The following is a 22981-nucleotide window of genomic DNA, read 5'->3' on the forward strand; positions in this document are numbered from 1 at the left end:
TTTCCTTCCTTTTTGTTTTTCTTTTGCTTTGTTTTTATCCTTTTTTGTCCTTGGTGCTTCTATATGACACCCACTAGGGAGGAATACAGTGTTGTCTTATTTCTAGAAATCAAAGATTAGGGAACAAGGTCAAACACAATTTTCACTATTGCAGTTAAGTCAGGGATGCAAGAAATATAGCCCATATTAATAATTCCTGATATTAGAGCTGAAAAGGGTCATTTTTATCATATTTTAATCGCATTGAAATGTGTTTGGAGTTTGGAGAAATAGAACGAGGTGGTCTCGCTCAGGTTTTCTCAAGTACACACTCTGAAACGGCTGGTGGCGATAAAACTCTGGTGATGCTTTTATTCAACTAACAAAGAAGAACACAAAGCTCTTATTGGATGAAAATGCTCTTAGGCGGAAATTACGTCACAGCACGAAGCGCTTCATGCTTTTGGTGGGAATATGAGTTCGCCTCCACGAACATTTAACCTAAAATTAAAACCATTAATATATGTTTTCTGAAGTTTAATATAACGCCAAAGTAAGCGGCTATGTGTCAAGTATATACCAATTTCACAGGTTTGTGCTTAACAGCACTTGAGGTGTGTTAAAATTACCAGGGTAATCTGGAAAAGTTCCTTCTGCCTATTGTTTGCTAGCATGCTATCACGTTAGCTTACGGTATATCTGACTGGCAACAAAGCGAATTTACATCCACTGAAAGGACACTTTATGTGTTTTATGTTTTGTAAACTGGTTGTGACAGCGCTTAGTAGCAAGGCAAGCGCCCGGCCGGTTTAGCTTCCTTCACACTGGCTAATTAATCAGTCTGTTACCTGTGGGGATCAACAACAACATGCCAGAAATCAAACTCAAACACGTCGTGTCTTGCAGCACCGAGGACACTGTAAGTTCATTTGTCACTATATATATATATATGTGTGTGTGTGTGTGTGTATGTATATATATATATATATATATATATATATATATATATATATATATATATATATATATATATATATATATATATATATATATATATATATAATTAGCCAAATGTGAGCCTTTCTTCCACTATCTTCTTGTCATAATGCAAAACAGACTCACAAGGCAGACAACCTACTGAGCTCGGACACCTACAGAAAGTGGAAAGCAGCAAGACCCGGGGAGAAACAGACATCAGTCATTCTGCAGGTATGCTTTTTAACCTCCTGTGTACTCTCAGGTTTCTACCAAGCAGTGGTTACTAGGGCTGGGCAATAGATCGATGCTATATCGATAGTGCGATATGAGACTCGATATCGTCTTAGATTTTGGACAAAGTAATGATAATATGAAGTGTCGTTTATTTGGTTTTACAGAAGGGTGAACAGATGAGAAATTCAGCACAAGACCAAATTTTATTCCCAAGTGCTGAGCTGATTTTTTTTGTATTTTCGGGTTTACATGACGTAAACCCGAAAATACAAAAAAAATCAGCTCAGCAACAGCTATTTTTTTTTTACACACGGAGTCATCCTCCCTCTTAAAAAAGGATGAGACCAAAGTGTGGGACTGTACAGTTGTGCTCTTACTTATGTGTAGTTTGCTGCTAGCATGCAGCTTGACGTCTGACCCCCACCCCCCCGTGTGAAATACAAAACTCCTTATACATTTCAAAATGCTTTGTTTGCATCATGTACAACTGCAGTAATCCAGGGTTATTTCCCTACTCAGTCCTCCTGGTACCTACAGACGTATCTGCTTTTAAGCTATGTGTTCATCAGGTCCCGGGACACCTGCCTAATCCTCTATTATTGTCTCTATAGCCTGAGCCTCCATTTCAACGATGAATGAATGAATGAAAATAGAAATGGGTGTTATCAATTAAGCCAATGAGCAGCCCACTGGAGCTGGCTGCAGGACAACTAAATCACCATGAACAGTTTTTAATGTTCTATCATCCTATAACGATACTCAAGAGTCTGCTCTATTTTTTTGGGAAAATTAGGAGAGGATTCGGGATTATAACAATAACAATAAAGTAAATACTGTTGCTCTGATCTAAATTGCTGGAATTTACAGAACTCTGTGAGTCCAAGAGCTTTCTAAATGTCCCCAATTGCCCTGCTAGTTTCTTTCCTGCTGTTTATCCACCAAAGAAAGGAAATATTTGTAATCCAACTTTTGCTATTGTTAAGTGGTAAAGGTTGGGCAGTCCTATTTTCTGTAACTTCTGAAGTGTTAAACAATTTGCAATTACATTCATTTTGCTGACGCTTTCATCCAAAGTGACTACCAATGAAGGCATTCAACCGTGTGGATACCATAATGCATACATTGTATTTTATTAAAATATTTTTATTTTATGGGCCAAGGTGCAGTCTAAACAGATGAGTTTTATATTCAGCGATAGAAGGTTAGTGGACCATAGCGCATTTGTGTGGCATGTCACTAATTAACAAAATATTGACTTCCACTTTTCTTTTGTTGTAATATTTGTGTCCCGTTGGGATTCCCTTCTTCAGCATTTTCGTGCGGACAATTTTGCGGAATTGACAGAATTGTTTGGCAGTGAGTTAAGGTATTAGGCTGAAGTAAATTTCACCTTTCCAGTTAATTTAAAAAGCTGCTACTGCAAAGCTTTTAACTAAGTCCGGGTGAAAATGTATTGTGCTCATCTGCTCTCTTCAACTCTTGCCTGAGGCTTTGAGAATTGATTATACAGATTTGACAGAATACAGTATGTTAAAGGCACTTTGAGATTTTGGTTAAGAAATAGTATGTTCAAATTTAGGGTGCTCCGATCCAATATTAAGATCGGATATCGGCCCCTATATTAAAAATATAGCTGGATCGGGGATCGGAAATATTAACAGACCCACGGGCTGATCCATTCTTTAAAGTCTGTTGACCTTGTTTCTTGTGTATGCTCTGTTAACCTGCGCTGTTTTTCTTTTTTCTCAGTTTGAGAAGGAAGAGCAGGTGCACAGCATAGATATTGGAAATGAAGGATCAGCTTTCATCGAGGTGCTGGTGGGGAATTCTTCAGCTGTCAAAGACCAGGACTATGAGGTGCTCTTGCAAACAAAACTCAAGTTCAAAGCACATCACCTCCGAATTAATTGTATTCACTCTACTACTGTAATTTCTTCTCATCCTTTAAAGTCAATCTTTTCTCTGTTTGAGGTTCTTTTGGTTACGTCTTCCTTCATGTCCCCAACGGAGAGCCGTAACGGCACCAACTTGAACCGGGTGCGTTTCTTTGGTCCCAACCAGCTGCAGAAGAGCACAGCACAGGAGAAGTGGGACAGAGTGAAAATTGTGTGTAGCCAGCCATACAGTAAGGTAAGGGCCCAGTCATTTAAATAGAAAAACTGCAAACTGATGTGTTATCCATCTAACTATTAATCAACAGAATGCAAAAGCAAATGTTGCATGTTGGAATATTTTTACAATACTTTCACCACCACTGACAGCAGTACAGACAAACAGTACAAATGATTGCTGTACACCGAGCACAATGAGGATCTACTTGCTTTAAATCTACATGGTTGCACCTGTGGATGTTGTGTTTAGTACTTCAGTTAAGATAACTATCAAGCTTAAAGGGTACTTCTGTAGAAGCATATATTCGTTGCCACTTGTGCTATTAAATGTAGTTTGATTGTTTGCGTGTGTGTATACTTTGTAGAACATAGCATACGGAGTGGCCTTTGTTAAGTTTCATTCACCGCCTGACAAAAATGATCCTCCTCCAGAAACATCCCCGGTAAGTCATGCTAAGTTCTCGAACTCCATGGTGCCTGTAGATGTTGTTTTATCTTTGGATATTTTCCCTTGAGACCTTAGAATTTGGTTTACAAAGGCTGGGTTGTGATAGTTGCTGATTCCTCACTTCTTTTACCAAACTTTACTTTACTTTTTGATGTTTCTCTTTGGAAAGTACGAACATTTTCTCAAGCATCTCAAATTTTAGGTTGTTGTCTCAACACAAGACTTCATACACGAACTTTGTGATCATGAAAATGTGCAAAATGAGTATCTGAATCAGAAAACTGCCTGGCCAAAAATTTGTAAACCAGATTGTCTGAAAAGATATTGAAGGCAAACTTTAGACTTTGTTACCAAGTGTTTGACACTACGGGAACATTTCAGTTAATACCCAAGAATACCCAATTTACATTTTCAGCACTAAAACCATAGGGCTGGAAACAGACTTTTTAGGCACTGTCCGAATTACCATTAAGTATTGAAAAATGCCTTGTCATTCAATAACCAACTTCCACATCTAAGGAGTAAATCTCATCAGCGTCAGTGAGCCAATAGGCATGCAGCATGCGTCTACCAAGATCAAATAAAACTGGTGATTGGCTGTCTTGCCTTACACGTCGTTAGAGGCAGGCAGGAAAAACTCTAGACTGGGCTCACGTTGTAGGAGCTGACAAATAAATACAAATATTTTGTTCTGTTGTAATTTCTTTTTGTTTTATAAAATTGGTAGTGAAAAAAGTATTGTTTAAGAACCGGTATTGAAGTCACGGTATTGAACATTTTTCAACGATACCCAGCCCTTTAAAACATGGCAGAGCATCTCACTGTGTGTAGCACCTTATTTTCTTCTTTGATCTACACAACTTTATAACTATGAAATATTATAATAAAGATAAATTAATCTTATACAATAATTTGATGAGTTGAAACTTATTTTTGCTATATTCAAAGAAAGTCGGTGCCTCTACCTTCTCTTTAAGCACTAAACGTCTCTGTCTTCTCTCCGCTCAGAAACTGACAAAGCTGGGACAGTTCAGGGTGAAGGAGGAGCCTCTTTCACCTGCTTCCAGCCTTCAGCCTGGCAGCCTTTTCTTCAGTCGGGACAATGCAACAAAGTCCAGTACTTCCCTCAAAGGTAAACCCATTTAAATATACCAGCTGTTAAAGCCTAATTAAATTCTTTTGTGTCCTGGTGGCACTTGAATATAAAAGAAAAACGCCAGGAGAGCCAAGAGAGGACTAATTGACCTTAATTTTAAGCTATTTTAGTGTGCCAGGAGACAAGGGAAGAAATATTTCAAAGGCATTTTTATTATAAAGCTACTTTGTTCCCTCACCAGCCCTCTGCACTATTCTCTCTTTAGCGTCTCCTCAGAGTGAGAGGTTGAGTTACGCTGCAGCTGCCCTGCAGGCTGGTGGAAGCTCCCAGTCATTAGCCCAGGCTTCCTCCTCCAGCTCTGCCTCACCACAGGTACTAAACATTTTCTCCACTGAAGGCCAGCCAGCCAACAGCAGTTCCCTTAACAAGTAGTTGTTTTTTTTGTTTCTTTATTTAGACAACAAGAAAGCTGTGAGGTCCCAGAGAAAGTGAAGCAGAGGCTATAAAGTGTGTTGTATGATGGGATCTATAGTTATTGGGAGTTCCACTTCTGGCAAAGTTGATTTGATTTAGAACCAAATAGTATTAAAAAACTCAAGCACTGGACCTTATAACTGAAGGGAATTTAAACCTCAAAACAAATCTCAAAACAAGCAGTTTTCTTTGGCAACCCTAACCAGTCGAAGAAGCTCTGCACTTGCCATCCACAGTGAGCTAGCACTATAACTAAGTCTGTTAATTATTGGATTCTGCCAGAGCAAATAACATTTTAAAGTCGATTTTTTGGGACTTTGTTATATCAGTACAAGAATAACAAAACAAACATATTGAAGTGCTGTTTTGCCCCAAACAGTCTGTATGTTGATTGTAAGTAGTAGTCAGAGTACTGTATTAGAATAGATTAGAATATATTAGATTCAACTTTATTGTCATTACACAGGTACAGGTACAAGGCAACGAAATGCAGTTTAGGTCTAACCAGAAGTGCAATAGCAGTAGGTGCAGGATATAAAATGGTTCCATAAGTGCAGGACATGGATAAGTACTGGATAAATATAGAAATGAATACTATTATGAACAGAATTTTTACAGATATTATTGTGAACAAGATTTACAGCTGGATATGTACAGAATATAATATACAGGTGGATATTACTATAAATAGAATTTTTACAGATATGTACAATGGACATAATATACAGATGGTTGTTACTATAACAGAGTTTACAGGTGAATATGGACTATGAATATATATATATATATATATATATATATATATATATATATATATATATATATATATATATATATATACACACAGTTGGCTATTACTATAAACAGAATTTTTACAGATAGATATATATAATAAGTTAGGCTAAAATAAGCAGTATAACAAGGATTTAAGGTAGTACAAATAAAGTTTGGGCAGAAGCTATCCAAATTAAAATGCAGTGGAAAGTACTTGCATATTACAGTTAAAGTACGGTATTGCAGATGTATATGTAAACAGTTGGTACTGTAAATAAACAGTATGTGTTCCTGGGTTAAAAATGTTCATGAATATTATTTTGGTATTGCTCTCTGTACTTCACCAAAAACCAAAAGCCCTAGGGCGTGAATAAAAAATGAATACATTTCGGTATAAAAAAATAACTAGTGTTGTATAACAGGCTCTTAAAATTTTCAGCAAATACTTTGCATTATACAGTATGTGCAAGCTTTGGTCATTATGCTCCTTTCCTCTTGTTGGTAAAACAATTGATTTTGTCAGTTATGCAACAGCTGAAGTTGGAGCTTTACCAATTTTGAAATAACTGTTTGAAATATTGAATTGCCTGCCTGGCTCCAATAAAAATGCACGACTGTAACTCTGCTTGAGCCCACTCTCAGAAAGAAACCAAGAGAATGGCCAAGTGATATCTGCTACATGTCACTTTTACTTTTTAAAAAAAGGAAAGAAACAGGAAGATCTGAAGCTGCACAGATGAATGTCTACGCATGGGAATTAGTCTAAAAAGAAATCCCACTAATTGCAGTTGTGTTTCCAATTTTCTACTGTATATTGTTTGGAAAGGCTATAATAATTTACAAATCTGCATTGTTGTTTTTGCATCCTTAAGGGACATTTTGTCTCGGCTCAACCTTGACGAATACAAAAGAAAATAATAATATAATAAAGAGGTTTAATAAATGATGTTCTGGCATTAAATAAAATGGAAATGTGGACAATTTGTACATGTCCACTTTAGTCTCCTTGTCATCCAATAGTATCTCCTCTTACGCACCTGTTTTTAACATACAGGTTCACAGTATTTTTTCATTCTGAAAAAGATGCCAATTTTTGATCGACTTACAATAATTGTTTCATCTTAGCCACCAGCAAAAAGAAAATTTGAGTTCAGCAAAGCGCGACAGTCTTCCCCCAGCCCTCCGCCCTCAAAGAAAATAAGCCCGGTGGGCTCACCTGAGGGCAGAGCTGTGACCCCCAAACACAAGCCGAGCCCAGCCAGCACGCCGAGCCCCAGCACTGCAAAAGGTAACACTTACATCCGCATCTGAATCTTGAAGAGGATTTCCTCACCTGGAAAAGTTCCTTGACTTTTGCAAATCGTCTCTCCAGCTGCCCCGGCACAGACTTCTGCTGACAAGAAGCGGGAGAGCCAATCCAAACCCAAACCCAAACAACCAAAAGCTAGTGTGCAGCAGGTCCCATTCAAACGGATGATGGATGGGGTCGTGTTTGTCCTCAGTGGCTTCCAAAACCCCTTCAGAGGGGAGCTGAGGGAAAAGGCTCTGGACATGGGAGCCAAATACCGGCCCGACTGGACACCCGACTCCACACACCTCATGTAAGTATCAAGCAGGAAGCCGTAAGGATGTATGGGAAAACTGTATGCTTGAACTGTCCTGAGTTTATCATTTTACTTTATCATTTATGACCATTTATAGATGCACTACTTGTTTTTTGCTCCATAAAAATCTTACTGTGTTGGTACAGGGAAACTGCCAAGCATGTGTTTTATTCTTACATGTATTTATAATAAATAGTGCAGCTTGTTTAAAATAACTACAGTAGCATAATAGTCTACACACAACTGTCTGATGGACAAAAAAATTCCAAGAAATTAATTTTGTCATCATATGTGAAAGAGCAATGAGTACAAAAAGCAACAACAAAAAATTATATATATACGTACACACACACACATACATATACACACTACATTGTGAAACTGCAGGATGTTGACAGATGACCAGATTAAAACTTAAAAAACAGAATGAAGACAGATTTTTGACAGTTTTCTTTGGAGAAAATTATAAAACCACAATCACACATTCCATTGCTGTACTCAGCATGTTGTAAATTGTTTTGACATTTATATATGATGACAACATGGCCGAAGTGTAATGAATAAAACTTTTTAAAAAGAATTAGTTAATATTTCAAATAAAGTGCAAACATCTATCCAGAAGTAGTCTCGTAATTGTTTCAGAGATGTTTTCTCATGAGAGATTTGTATCGTAGTTAATCTATATCATTAAAAACAGATTGCAGGGTTATGTAACGGCACTCTCAGTGATTTAGTTTGATTGCCTCTTGATCTCCTCTGTCAGAGCAGACCATTGCCCTTGTCAGCTTCTCTTTAGTGATGTGTGTGTGTGTTTGTGTGTTTGTGTGTGTGTCATTAATCTCCAGCTGTGCCTTCGCTAACACCCCAAAGTACAGCCAGGTGAAATCAGCAGGGGGCATCATCGTACGGAGAGAATGGATATTGGATTGCCATAAGAGGAAACAGATGATTTCCTATAAACGGTAAGAGAAGGTGAAATCCCAAACAAACTATTGAACACCAAGGAATTCTTAGCGAAAATAGATAAGTGAAACCGTAATGCTTTTAATGCATTTAGCCACAGGGCAGCTTTGGTTAAGGTGTCAGTGTCTGGTTAAAGGGCGCTTCCGTAGAGTGACAGCGTGGAGCATCCAAAGTGTCCAATCTGCGCACAGCACTAACACTGATTGAAGCGTCCAAAAATACACCCCTCACAGCAGTGATGCCCACTTGCTACAGAGAACATTGTAACCTTGAGCAGCTAATGCCTGCTGTGATCACAAATTCAACCCAGCCAGTTCCAGTAGCTCTCTAATTATCTGCCTCATTACAGGGGGAGCTTTCACAACATCTTCTGTCATCGCCCCACATGAATCTGTATACTGAATAATCTAGAGCATCATGGGCAATGGAAGTTTCAAATTAATTGGAACAGTTCTGTATCAGGTTCCACCGTAAAAAGCATTGCCTTGCCATTTAAGGAAGTCCTTCATCCTTGCTGCTTCTGTAATGACTGTGTCTGCCTTGAAGAAGAATCAATTGCCGACCGGACCTCCACACTGCTAGGTTATCCAAGGTTACTGAACTTGTACTTGAACTAGCTTCTACAGCGCGCATACCAGTTTTACTACATGCCTCCTTTAGTTGTTTTTTTTATAAGCCACATTAGGGCATCACATATCAGTTGTTTTACATCATTGATGGTTCTGCCTATTTTCTAGATTAACGGTCTATAAAACATCAGAAAACACATTTTCCTAGAGCCTAGATGCCATCATTTAATCTTACTATAGCTCACCCACCTACAGAAGTATGGCTTTTTTGGGTGCTGCTGAGTTGTAAAGTTTAATAACAGAGGATGGGTGCATTTTATGTGACTGACCAAGTGGAAACTCTTATCATATCTTTCTGATTGGTCAGCTTTAGCTCTGCCCATATTTGTTGTTGGAATACTGTAGTGTTCAGAGAGGCTGGCGGTGTTAACTTCTAACAGCCCAGTATAAAAGTGCCACAGTCCAATACCTTTTTTATTTTTCATTCTGTATGCTTTTAAAACCATTCTGCTATTTAAAAAAGATTTGACTTTTACAAGACAAAACAGTCATTTTCAGAGTGAAGTGCATGTATTGGAAAGATAAAAAACATTTGTGTTTTTAATCGTTTTAATAAAAATAAAATAAGCAATTGACAGATTAATCAATAACAAAAAAAATTGCAAAGGTTGCAGCAGTTCTTTGGCTATAATTACTTATTTGGATGTGATTTATTATTTGGATTTCAAACACATCGTCATTTAGTTCCGGCAGGAAGACTCTGGCGTTGAGACGGGATGCACAGAAATCAATTTGAGCTAATGTTTGTCTTTAAAGCAAAGAAAATGAAAGCGATCAGAGTTCAATTTTGATGGGATTATTCTGGACAGCCACAGTGTCCATATGAGCCATGCTAAAAGTCTGAGAGAGTATTATGTAAAGCTTAAAAAAACAAAAAAAAACACCAAAGGGCAATGGCACACAATGCTGTGGTTTTATAAACCCTGATCATTACTTTCAACTACTTACTTTACCAGATTGTCAGTGAGTGCATTGAAATGAGAAGTTCCCTGTCTTGTCATTCCACCCCACGCTCGCCTTTCTCAGTCAATTTTGGATTGTGTCTAAGATCCCTCAACCCCGCCCTCACCCCTTTGCTCCCTCGGCTCTTGTTATAAGAATAATCCATTCCCCTGCCCAGCACCGCTTTTGTGCAGCGCTGGGAGTGTGCAGCTTTGATGATGATGTATCCTTTATTTAAAAGCTGCATCTGCTATGGGTAATTAAAGGGACCACTTACTTTGATGATAAGTGCCCAAACAAATACGCACACTCTCAAACTGTTGCGCCATCATGCACACAAACACTTTCTAACTGAGCATGTGGAGGCAAATGCAGATCTTCAGCTCCCGCCATCCGTTCCCTGTAGTGTGTATATATAAAAGAGATTGTGACATCAGCTGAGCACCCCAGAAACGCATTCTCCGTAGTCATTATCCAATCAGTGAGGATCCAGAAATGGACGGAAAGAGAAGAGGACAGAAAACACTCAAACATCCCATCACAATAGAGCTGAATAATTAAAGCAATTTCTCATTAAAACCAAAGCTCTGTTGCATCATCCCAGGAGGAATTGGAAAATATCAACACAACCACATGGTGACAAATCTACGGCAAATGAAACTTAATCACATACAAAAAAACCTCACCTAAATGTTCTTTTCTGAAAGCGTTTGCTGCATCCTAAAGTGTTCAAAGCCAAAAGTAAAAAAATGCGTTTTTTATGTGTGTGCAAACTAACTATTATTTTCATGATCAATTAGATAGTATAGCTTATTTTCTCAAATAATGGTTTAGTATGTAAATTGTCAGAAAATATATTTTTTTCCACAGACCAGTGTGACTAACCTGATAAGCCAGCTGGTTTGTTACACAGAAGCATTAGAAAGCCGTCATTGGGAACTGTTTGGAAAAGGGCAGGCACTTTCTATAAGATACTTAGCGGGTTATCTATTAAACTATCTGTCTATCTCATCCACCTTTGAACAGTGTCAGCCGTCACACACACTGAAACCCAATTATATTCAATTTACAAAGAGATAAAACGGACAAAGGCAGCAAATCCTCCCAATGGAAAAGCTGGTAACATAGATGTTTGACCTTTTTTACTTTACATTCACATTGTTGCTGCAAAGTTGTTTTTTTCCCCAATTTGTTGCGATTAACTTTCTGTTAATCCATCACTCCATTATTTGGTTTCAGCTCTAGATAAGTGCATTTTAACCTCTAAGGTCAACAACAGCAGCAGTAAACAACCTCTATTTGATGAGCACAGAGGCTGAAGGCAGTTCAGTTGTTTTTTTGCTTTAAAAATGATCAAAAGCATTTCTGCTCTAGTTTAACTTGGTTTTTACCCTCTCTAACAAACATGTGTCTCCACTCCTCTGTAAACTGAGCACATTGAGCTTGTTGGTGTGCTTTTGAGGTAACAACTGGCGTAAGCAACAGGTTCGGCGTTACTTCCCTTTCCCACAGATACGCCTTCTTTTTCCAATTTTCGGGCCACTGTGTTTTATTAAACAATTAAGCATAAGTCAGTACATGTCTCCCTACAGCGTTAGCAGAAATAATTACACCTCAATGGTGTTTGGTGTCTTTTTCTCCCAACATCTCCTTCCAGGTAGTGCAGCAATGGTTATGTTTAGGGTTAGGGTTAGCGGCCTGGAAGACAACATTGGAGTTAAAAAACACCATCGAGCATGGTATTTTGACTGTTTCACTTTCAAGCTGATAATGTCCAGGGATCTTATTTATAAAACTGTGCGTAGGATCCTTACTAAAAGTGTTCGTACGCCCAAAAGCCAAAAATAGCGTACGTGAATCAGTCTCTTATCCTGCCCCGTAGACAGCCCATTTTTAACCATAAATAGTCAATGCAAAGCACTTGTAAATGTTGATCATTATGTCAATGACCTTGGCAGTTCTTTTGTGACGCCGAATCATGAAGACTAGCAGAGAAAAAGCAAAAAAAACTCTCAGACGCTCGCGAATTGCTGCAAATCGAACTATGACTTCGGCCTGTTCTCGCACAGTGTAGGTAAACGTGACACATGCATTCCGGCACTCTAGGACACCTTTTGATGAATACCGGACCTACAGATATGTGATAAGATTTAACTTGAACTATATTATCTCCAAACAAGTCTTAGTGATAAAGATTAACATATTATATCAAATAATTAGCTGTGACCGGCCCATTTCCCCCAGAGTTGCAAGGACCTGTATTTTGACCGGTATGGCATGGTTTTGGCGCGTTGGCCGCTCCACTTGACCCAATTCAGTCCATAGAAACAAGAGCACAGTTTAAGGAAACTTAAATCATCAAGGTCCCTGAAGTCTTTTTCTCTCCTGATTCTTCCATATGGGGTTAGTCTTCATGCAAAGCCAGCAGTGCCCTCCTGCAACATTACGCGGGGGGGGGGCACCGCAGTATTTTTGGTTACAACAATTTGCGATTGTTAAGACCTTGCCAAAAGCACAGCATCAACTATATCCCCCACCCAGAGATACAATTTGAAGATGAAAGTGTAAAAGGCGAACACACTTTTCTTCATGCATGTTTTGTCACCAACAGTATTAAAGTTCGGACTGATAACGAGATGATGATGATGTATTCCATGGAGTCGGGCCATCTCATGACAATGTGATGGTGAGACAGTGCTGAATAAATATTAAGAGTACATTAGCTTTGAATAATCAAAACTACAAAGAGCCATATGACAATGCAGCTTTAAGAATATTAATATGTACTGTATATATACAGTGTATAGCATGCGTGCGTTTCCCAGCCTGCTTGTGTGAAAGAAAAGTGGGCAGAAGAGAGTAATTCAATTCCATTCAATTTTATTTATAGTATCAATTCATAACAAGAGTTATCTCAAGACACTACATACAGATAGACCACACTCCAGAATTGATAAGTAAGAGGGAGCAATTGTGTAGATGAGACCAGAATATAGTTGGTGAAGTGGAATAAGTTTAAGTTTTGTACGCAGTGTGTGCCTTGTCCGAAATAAACCCCAGACTGAAAGCCAAATTCATTAATTTGCTCACCCGACACGGGATTTTAACCCCGGCGTTTATCATTTTACAACGTCAGCCCTGGAGGTAACGAGTCTCCACTGGTTTTCCAACCACCATAGTCAGAAACAAAGCAATCAGGAAAGGTTAACACATTGAACATTTTGAATTTAAAACGGCTTATTAACATGCGCTTGTTGCCCAGTGTGCGCTGATGCGCTCATCTGTTGACATTTCCCGAATATCTTCCTACAGTTGCTTAGTAAAAGAGGGCTTTCCACACAAAAACGTGTGTCATTAGTAGCTTTGAGGAAAAAAAAAAGAGATTTTAACTGCGTCAGGATTGGACATAAATATTTGAATGCCTGTTGGGCTCGGGTCGGGTTCGTTTACTGCTCTGTCTGACACAGGCCGGGCTCAGACAGACTAATGCGGCCCCATCAGCACTCTAGTAGCCAGAGAGCACAGGAGTGGTGTAGTGTGAGAGAACTTCGGAAGGTTGAAGATACTTGCTACATAAGAGATTATTCAGTTTTTTTTTCTATTTTTGCCCATTAGAAAACTCAGTAGTACGTACTTGATTTGAATATGATTTCTATTGTTCCTCAACCCACTTCCTCCTCCAAGCTTAAACGCAGTGGTCTCTCATAGGGCTGTAATCAACCAAAGAAAATTTTGGGTGACTGAAGTCCTGAAATTTTGACTACAAATTGACTTGGGTGGGGAGAGGCGGGAAAAGAAACGTTAGATTAATTAACTGTACTGTCCCGCAGTACTTGTCCTAGTAGGCTATTTGCAGTATATTAAATAGTTTAAACCTATTTATTTTGCACTGAAATGCCACTTGTCTGTCGCCTCTGACAGCGCAGCATCAGCGCGCTGTGCATGTCCGCGGACGGAGCGGATGAACATCGGAGCTCGGCTTCGCAGCTGATACACGAATACACTATTAATTTAAAGCTTTTACTCTTAAACACAATAGTCACATCTACTTTAATATATACTACAAAAAAGTATATATTACAGCAATGGGCCTCATATCCTGAGCAATAAAGTCGACAATTCCTTCCGTGATATTATTTTTGCGTTTGGATGGTAGAGGCTTAACATCCAGCAGGGTCTGGGGAACGCTACCGTAGTTGCGTGTGGGTGCGCCGGTAGTTATAAAACGATTATTAGACTATGAAATATGGCAATTCTGATATGTTCATATAGCCTGCTCAAAACAAACAGGGCAACCTAACGCAGAAAAGTTTGCATTCAACTTTTTTCCGTTATTTATTTTTGTAAAATGCTGTCACACTGGCGATGTCTTCAACATGGTTGAGGAGGACTGACTGTAAATTAAACACTCACAATTAAATAAATATTCAGCAAACCACTAAAACAACGCTTTCTAGTTCTTTCTTCAATCTGTCCCCTGTGGGTTTGGCTAATCCAAAAAAAGGGAAAACAAGGGGGGTGTTTTGAAGACGGACTATTACCTGTGAAACAGGGATGGTCTGAAAAAAACCATTAGCAATCAGTGCTTTCCACCCATAGACCGTAACGGTGTATGCTTTCACCTGATGAAATTAACAAGGCAAAAAATCAACCAATCAGAATTTTGATCGAACTAGAACGTATCGACTAATATATCGACTAGTCGACTGGGAGATTACAGCCCTAGTCTCTCAATATAAAGCGACTACAGATCAAAAGTAGTTATTTTTAATAATTCTGGCATGTGGTGTTTTATACAAAAATGTTCATAAATGTGCATGGTCCCTATCAAATAAACCAATAAAATAAAACTTCCTCCCCCACCAGTGGTGCACCTTTCATTAAGGGCTACTACTGAATAGCAGGGGCAGTAATGTAGCATTTAGTCTCGGACTACACGGTTTCAATTCGCTGACCGCTTCTGATGATGACTTAGTGTCATTACTGGTGTCTTGTTATTAGGAGTTTGCAAATTCGGTTCACATTCGTATCGCAATTCAAGCTCCACAGATTCAAAATGGATTCATATAATTCCAAAAATAGATTCATATTTTGTTTTTGTTTTGTAATGGCGTGTATACTATCATGGAAAAACTAACTACATTTATATACTGTAAATCCTTTTTTTTAATTGAGAATCTGTTTTGAATCAAATCTTGAGCCTAAAATCAATATTGAATCAAATCGTGACATTTTCTGAATCGTGCACCCCTACCTGTCATATAATAAAGTCATGTCAATGCAGCCCATCGTTACTGGAGCATTCCTTTTGAAGAGCTACACTTAATGGAGTGAGACTGTGAAATAAGAAAACGGTGTTGGGGGAGCACTGGGTCCAAGCCTGATTTATGACTTGGTTGTTCCTACGTCTGATAGAAAGTGTTTTATCTTTTTCCCCTCCTCCTGCAGTAGATTAGATTTGTATCCCAGCAGGCAAAGTTCAAACAGTTTTTATATGAGGGCATTGGTGATGTTTTAAGCATCAGGACTGGAAAAGGGTACCTTCTTTTGCCTGACAATGGCCCACTGTGGTTTGAAACATTGTACAAGTAAAGCTGATTGGTAGCAAGATATATTGTGAAGGCATTCTCTTCCCTCTGGCCTTTAATCATCTTGACACATTAAGTTCACCCCTCCTTTGTCTTCTTCCAGGTATTTGATGGATGGAGCAGAGTCAAGCTCGGAGAGCGAAATGGAAGGGGATGACCAGAGTGAAGAGGAAATCAACACAAAGGTAAATTTTTTTTTGAAGTGAGCTTATGCAAAGTAGGGGTGTGAATCTTCCCTGGTATTACAATTCTATTTGATTGCGATTATCCTGTAAGCTATTCAAATTGATCTGATATCACAATGCGTTACCTCCTCAATATTAAAGATCCCGTGCCATGGTGCTCTTCGGATGCTTTTATATAGACCTTAGTGATCCCCTAATACTGTATCTGAAAAAAAATTCAGCCATGGTGCAGAATTACAGCCACTAAAGCCATTCTCACAATGAGCTTTCCTTAGTATGTGCCATTTCTGAGTCTGTAGCTTTTGAGAAGGGGAGGGGGGACAAAGCCATGTTGTCTCTCTTTCTCATGGGTGGGCCAAATTCTCTGGGCAGACAAAGCAGAGAAAAGGGAGGTAACCTTGCTCCTTATGACATCATAAGGGCCCAGATTCGAGATTGGCCCATCTGAGCTTTAATTGTCTCAAAGGCAGAGCAGGATGCCCAGGGCTCGGTTTGCACCTATCACCATTTATAGCCAATGGGGGATCACAGGCAGGCTGGGGGAATGCATAATAATGTTAAAAAAAAAACTCATAAAGGGAAATGTTCATGCCATGGGACCTTTTAATATACAGTATAGTGCTACAAGCAGTCAGATGTATATATATTCCCTTTTTATCAGAGCATCTCTTCATAAAGACACTTCCTGAGTGTAGCGCAGTCTGAACACAGCCGGCAAAAGGGGAAAACAAAAAAGCAACGACCGGTAAATCAACAAGTAACAACATCAGGCAAAATCTGTCACTGCAATGATAGATTCCAACGCCCCTTATACAAAACGATCTAATGAGCAATGGTTTTTCAGTTTGTAATAGTCAGACAGTTTTAATGCTCTGTACATGCCGTTGTTGCAGACTCCACAGAAGCAGGAGAGACAAGTGACCCCCAAAAAGACGCCAGAGAAGAGGACTGAAGATGACCAGTATGCCGGCTCCACTGATGTGGATGAACCAGGTTTGAGTCAAAATGCTTTACTAGAAAGTCCCGCTGTTGAAAATTTTTTACTGAGCTTTACCCGATGCTTCATTTCATTCAGTCAGCGTCAGCATTGCCACTTCAGTGACTCCCCCCTTCTCGTTATTTCTTTGCGTACTACAGAAACTGCTGTTGGGCTAAAAGAGAAAGCACATTACTGTTCTGAAAGTGGCTACAAGATGACAGCCATACACAGACTTAAATTGTTTTTTTAATTGATTCCTAGTCAAAGTAAATCTGAGACAGGCAGACGGACAGGCTGTAATGAGGAAGAAGAGGGGCAGTCGGACTGTTCAGGAAGTGGAAGAATGAAAGATTAAAGAGGCACTTAGAGTTCGGATACAGTTGGAGTAGTAAGAAAATATTCACAAAAGTAAAATCTTTTGTCTATTGAAGGTTTAAAAAAAAAAAAGTCATGTTGGCCAGCTTATTGTTTCCGGTGCACATGCTGTATGTTGAACTTAAACACCTTGGGTTATGTACATCTGCCACAGTTGCACTTTGTGTTCAGGAGCTGCAAGAAAAAGGCAAGGAGAATTATTAAAAATCAAAACCGCCCGGGTAACGGCCTTTTCTCCCTGTTGAGGTAGGGAAGAAGGTACCCGATACACCAGGCAGTACTGGGAGGCTCAGGAGGAGCCTTTGACCTCTGGCCTCTAGAATCCCAGATGAGGCTACTGCCTAACACCAAAAGGCCACTGTCCGCCATGCGTCATACCAAATGAGCTCGAGCCCTTACATATTTAATTGTATTGTTTTTATTAATTCCTTTTGTGCTTGCATTTGGAAATCCGGCCTTTAACTAAGGGTTACTAACCACAAATAAACTGCAATGAATCAGAATGCAGGAAAATGTCACCTTTCAGTCACAGAAAAGATGACAACAAACCGTAAGGGTCACAGCCAAAACCCTTGCTTACATTTTCAATGAATTGTGAGTGGCCGTGACTCGTGGGAAGTGATTCATCTTAACTATGTAGACAGAGAGGGTAGCACTCGATCTGAAGAGGACTGAAAACATTGAGAGCGGCTACAGAAAGGGCCCAAAGGGCTACAGAAAGGGCCCAGGGAGTAGACAAAAGGGATCACCTTTATGAAGCCTCTTGGAAATGGGGGAGGTACAACATACATACTGTAGATTCTGTTTGAGGTGGAGCAAGAACAAATGCAAGATGCAATCACTGTGAAGGGACTTGTGCATGATTCTCATTTCTATGTTAATGTGAGGCCAGAAGTAGCGAGAGGGCTGGGGTGCATCAGTGGGGCGACACAACAAACCCTGACCTACCAAACGCACACGGAGACGGCTATTTAATTAGATCTGCTTGTTCTCTCCCCCTCAACAGCTCACATGTATGTTAATGGGAAGTGTTGCCAACAAAGCTACATCCTTTGAACTGCTGACACGTTTCTATCATAGAAATTCCAAATCCCCTTTCTATATATCCATGGATTTTGTGGAAAACGTGATAGCAAGTTTAACCTCTTTCAAAAATGACAAAGATCTATATAATGCGGATTTAATTGTTTGACATTTGATTATCATAGTTAATTAGTTTTAAGATTAGGGCCAGACTGCAGCGATGGTAATTAAAAGGTAAAGAACCTTGTGTTAAAATGTACTTTAAATACAAGAAACTTATCACACATAGTTTCCCACAAGACTTTTTTTTTTTTTTTTTCTAATTAGTTTTTCGGATATTTCCATAGGACAGGAAATGAGAGAGAGGGTGAAAGGGCCGCAGGTCGGAGTCAAACCCGCGGCCTGTTGCGTTGAGAAGTAAACGCCTGCTCTACCAACTGAGCTAACCCGGTCACCGCACGGCCTATTTCTAGCGTTAAAAAAAGACATGTCATCTTATTAGGTTAATTGTACCATAACAACAAACACTGTTTGCTTGCGTATGTATTCACCATTTGCCCCCGTAGGTGTAACCTACTGTGGCAATAAAACCTTTTCTGGCTGTGTGATGATTTCACAGGAGACAGTGATGATGAGTCTGCGGTGGACACGGAGGACGAACTGCAGAGGTAAACAAAACCAGTAATTGCAATGATGTTGTTTGCAATATTGATGTAGACGAGGTTGTTCTTCCGTGTAATTAAAGGTTGACAGGATTTCTGCTCTCTTGTTGCTCCATAAGTAACACAACCATCCGTTCATTCTTAAATCTGCAATTCCACTCTGACTTGAGCCGACTTTTGAGTCACAGATAATAATAATCACAGAGAGAGTTGGGGTAAGTGGGCTGCAGTTAGTAGGTTTCCCTCACAGGGTGATGTTTAAAAAAAGGCCCCTAATTTACATAAAAAGACAACCTTAGAAATCTTCATCAAAGGTGCTCTAAGCGATGTTGGGTGAAATTACTTCTTGTTGACGTTGAAAGTATTTTCAAACAAAACAAAACTAGCTCGCTCCTCCCTACTCCTCATCCCGTCCCCTCCCTTCTGTGCTTCCATGCACTAACCCCCCAACCCCAAATCCTGCATTATTGGCTGGAACGCTGGAACACAGTGCAGGTGGGCACAGTTTGTTTTTGTTGCCGTTTGTAGACCCAGGGCTGTCTACAGAGACCATGTTTTTTTACAGTGTGTTCTGGGGACAGGCAGCTCGCGGATAGTGAAGGAGATGTTTGCTGTATGTGACATCAAATGTTGTAGCCTGAAACATGTGTGACATCGCTTAGAGCACCTTTAAATTGCAGAGGAATTGGTTGGTTAGAGGTTTGTACTCTTGGACTGTTTACTCACAAAACTCTTTAAAAAATAATATTGTTTTGCTTTTACTTAAAGCTTCTCAACCCCATAGAGAATTATTATCTGACTTTGCGCACTCAGTTGTACGGAGCATTTTTGCATCTTTAAGCTCATTGTATTGGTTTCACAAACTGCAGCTTTACTGTTCTGGCTCACTCTCACTGCTCTAATCACCAAAACACTGAAAGGTCACTGCATGCTAACTGGCTACCATGAAACACCAGATATGTATGTAGTAGTGGAGCATTTAGCCGTTAAAGAGGCAGATATATCCCTCAGGAGTCAGTGGAGACTAAAATAAAGCTACAAGGTGAGTGACTTACATCTGTCAGGTGGTCACAGAAAGAGAGAGAGGCTTCTTCTTTTGAGAGGCAGTCATGGGAACATGTATCATTAAATATACAACAGGTACTTTTCCTGTCCGTGTAATAGGGTGGAGAATGAGAACAGACAGAAGAAAGCAGCAGTAGGAGGAAAAATGATGAAACAGGAGGATCCATATGGGGGTTCAACAGACGAAAACACAGACGCCGAGGCTGAGGAGGATCACCCCATCCCTGAGCTACCAGGTATGTCTCTTTTTGTTCTGGTCTTCATGTCCTCCTGTCTCTTTTGTCTGTTCCTGTTCCTATCACACAAACAAATGTCTTTCCTTACTCGTCCAACATTGCAAACACTGACATAAAGTAATTGGATGGCTTTCTGCCTTTCGGGTACTCGACACAAATGTCAAAGACTCTATTGTTTTCTGTTTTCTTTGGTGTTTGGATCCTTTCTCCCCTTTGTTAAAGTGCACCTATAATTACTGCTCCCACGTATTGTGTAGTCATCAAATGTGCACTCTTCTGCTCCTTTCTCTTCCCATTTTCTCATTTCTTTCAGACTACCTGAAAGGAAAGCATTTCTTCCTCTACGGTAAATTCCCTAACAACGAGAGGCGCCTTCTGTTGAGATACATTGTTGCCTTTAATGGGTGAGAGACTTTAATTGGTCATAGGAATAAGCTGTGCACATCTCTGCAGTAAATGTTTGTGTGAAATAGTATTGTCTTTGCTCCAGACTGATTGAGGACTACATGACAGAGAAGGTGCAGTTTGTGGTGACCAGTGAAGGGTGGCACGACTCCTTTGAAGATGTGAGTTGAGTCCTTGCTTCTTTTTTCTCACTAATGATATCTAACACAAGCTTAAGAACAATATACATGTCTGTTAATGTGCGTTTGATCATTTAATTTTTTCTTCCACAGACAAAGTAATTAGTGCAAGCAATGTAATTCTCAAATTATACAAACTGAAACCATTTAAGCAGCTACTGCTTAAAAGGAAATGGAAGAAGCTCCTTACTTACTGAATAAGCAGTCGTTTTGCAAGGTATAATCAAATAAAAGCCTTTAGGCACTTTAGGATTGTTTTAGCCTCCCAGGTGAAAACACAGCAGTGTTGGGACCAAGTGGCTTTTTAATCTGTTTGAAATTGTGGCTCAAAATTGGTTTTCAGCCATTTGAGGGCCTTGTTAGCATCTGAATTTGCAGTTTTAGTTATACAATCAGAGCTTTCAGTTTTTCAAAGGCTTTACACCTCTTCCTATCTGTGCATTTGTAATGCAACAAGAACACTTCATGACCTCTCTGTTCCTTTTGCTATCACTTTCATCACAGGCGCTGATGGAGAACGGCAATCTGAACTTTGTCAAACCTGCATGGATTTATGCAATCAATGAACGACAAAAGATACTGCCCTACCAACCCTACTCGGTCGTCCCCTGAACAATACACCGTATGAACACACAAAGGTGTGCACAGACACACTAACATCTCTTATCCCAACCAATAGGAAAAGGCGTTTTTTTCTCTTCCCTTTTCAGATTCACAACTTCACTTACAGTAAAGCAATAAACCGATTATATTTGGTTAATACCTTTAAAAGGATTTTATACTTGCTATTGGTGAAGTGTTTTCAACAGAGATGTTTTCACCTTTCAGCCAAAATGAGGAAAAAAAAATGTGTTTTTAAGTGCAGTCTATTTAGGTGAATGTTAGGATAAGGTTTAGTTTAATATTATCTTTTTTTATTTTAAGGTTGTTAGTTCTAGCTTGGCCAGAAAGAAACCTCTTCATGATCAGTCATATTATGAACTAAGCACACTCTCTGATTCAGGTCTTGTTTAAATTCCTTGCAGTTTGCTGGTGTTCACCTCGGCTACCCTTAGGCCCTGTCTGGAAATGAGTTATCACCCCGTCCTGAGTGCCAGTGGCACTGATAAGGCTCTGACTTATGTAAGCAGACAGACTATTATGAACCCAGCCCAAAGTCAGGTTAAAAGTGTAATTTATTTAAGGCTGCAGTCACCAACTGCAAAAAATCCAGACAACTAAATTTGACAAATCAAAAATGAATACTGAAAGACTTTGTCTTTCTCCTTTTTTATTTTAGGAAATGCCCTAAGTGGAAAAAGTGATGGATGTTTATGTGTGTTTAAGTTTAATAAATCTGAGTTTGGGGTTTTGTTTTATTCATGTTTATTGAATTAATATTGCAAGAGATGCACTTGCTCAACAGATGTGAGGATGTAAATGGATAGTAGTTTGTCACTCAAGATTTCCAAAATGCTTCTTAAAACAAAGAGGTGTCGGGCTTACAGTACTGTCTGCTTTATTGTCCGAAGCACCTTGTTTAAGTTCCTATCTTTAATTGTTTTTGTTCTCATACTATTCAATATTTTTGCCTAAATAAAAAATAGATTTTTTAATTAAAGGTATTGTTCTCATTTGTATTAATCAAACTGTCCTTGCACTTAGCTGCTCTCATCCCTTCCTATGCCGTCCCGTTTGTGTTTGCAGCACTCCCTTCCTTTTCACTCCTCCTCTCATCTCGAGCCCCTTTCTACTCTCTAATTTACTTCTCGCCCTGTTTTGTGCCCGGAGCCACCAGGTCTTCTGCTCTTCAGTCAAGGGGATTAAAATGCTGGAATGTGGACGTGAGACAGGGAGAGGTGGTTACAAGGAGAGAGACTGCAGGAAAGATGGAGAGGTTTGGATGCAGGATCAGCCTATTTTGTTGTCTTCTTGTGTACTATAACAATACTATAACTTATATTTTTACTAATTTATTTATAGTGTTGTGTTTTAATAGTATATCATTTTCTTATTTAATTTTTTATATTTCTATTTATGTTCTTGACTGTCGCAGTGCTTTTCTTTATTTGT

General features: G+C 39.3%; 1 protein-coding gene across 2 annotated transcripts; it reads left to right on the forward strand.

The window, feature by feature from the left end:
• Positions 1-408: 408 nt before the first annotated feature.
• Positions 409-22486, forward strand: xrcc1 (X-ray repair complementing defective repair in Chinese hamster cells 1). Of its 2 annotated transcripts, none has more exons than XM_034874693.1 (17): positions 409-898; positions 1096-1188; positions 2941-3048; positions 3163-3321; positions 3668-3745; positions 4759-4882; positions 5112-5218; positions 7220-7382; positions 7467-7695; positions 8544-8660; positions 15924-16005; positions 16899-16997; positions 18998-19050; positions 20209-20345; positions 20659-20749; positions 20836-20911; positions 21434-22486. In XM_034874693.1, the coding sequence occupies exons 1-17, from the start codon at positions 848-850 to the stop codon at positions 21539-21541; spliced, it is 1875 nt and encodes a 624-aa protein (XP_034730584.1). In that variant the 5' UTR covers positions 409-847; the 3' UTR covers positions 21542-22486. The 2 variants fall into 2 exon arrangements, with proteins under 2 accessions (XP_034730584.1, XP_034730585.1); XM_034874694.1 differs by having other exon boundaries at positions 410-898; positions 16899-16998; positions 19002-19050.
• The last annotated feature ends 495 nt before the right edge of the window (positions 22487-22981 follow it).

The sequence above is a fragment of the Etheostoma cragini genome, chromosome 6 (assembly GCF_013103735.1).
Source record: "Etheostoma cragini isolate CJK2018 chromosome 6, CSU_Ecrag_1.0, whole genome shotgun sequence".
Taxonomy (NCBI): Eukaryota; Metazoa; Chordata; class Actinopteri; order Perciformes; family Percidae; genus Etheostoma; species Etheostoma cragini.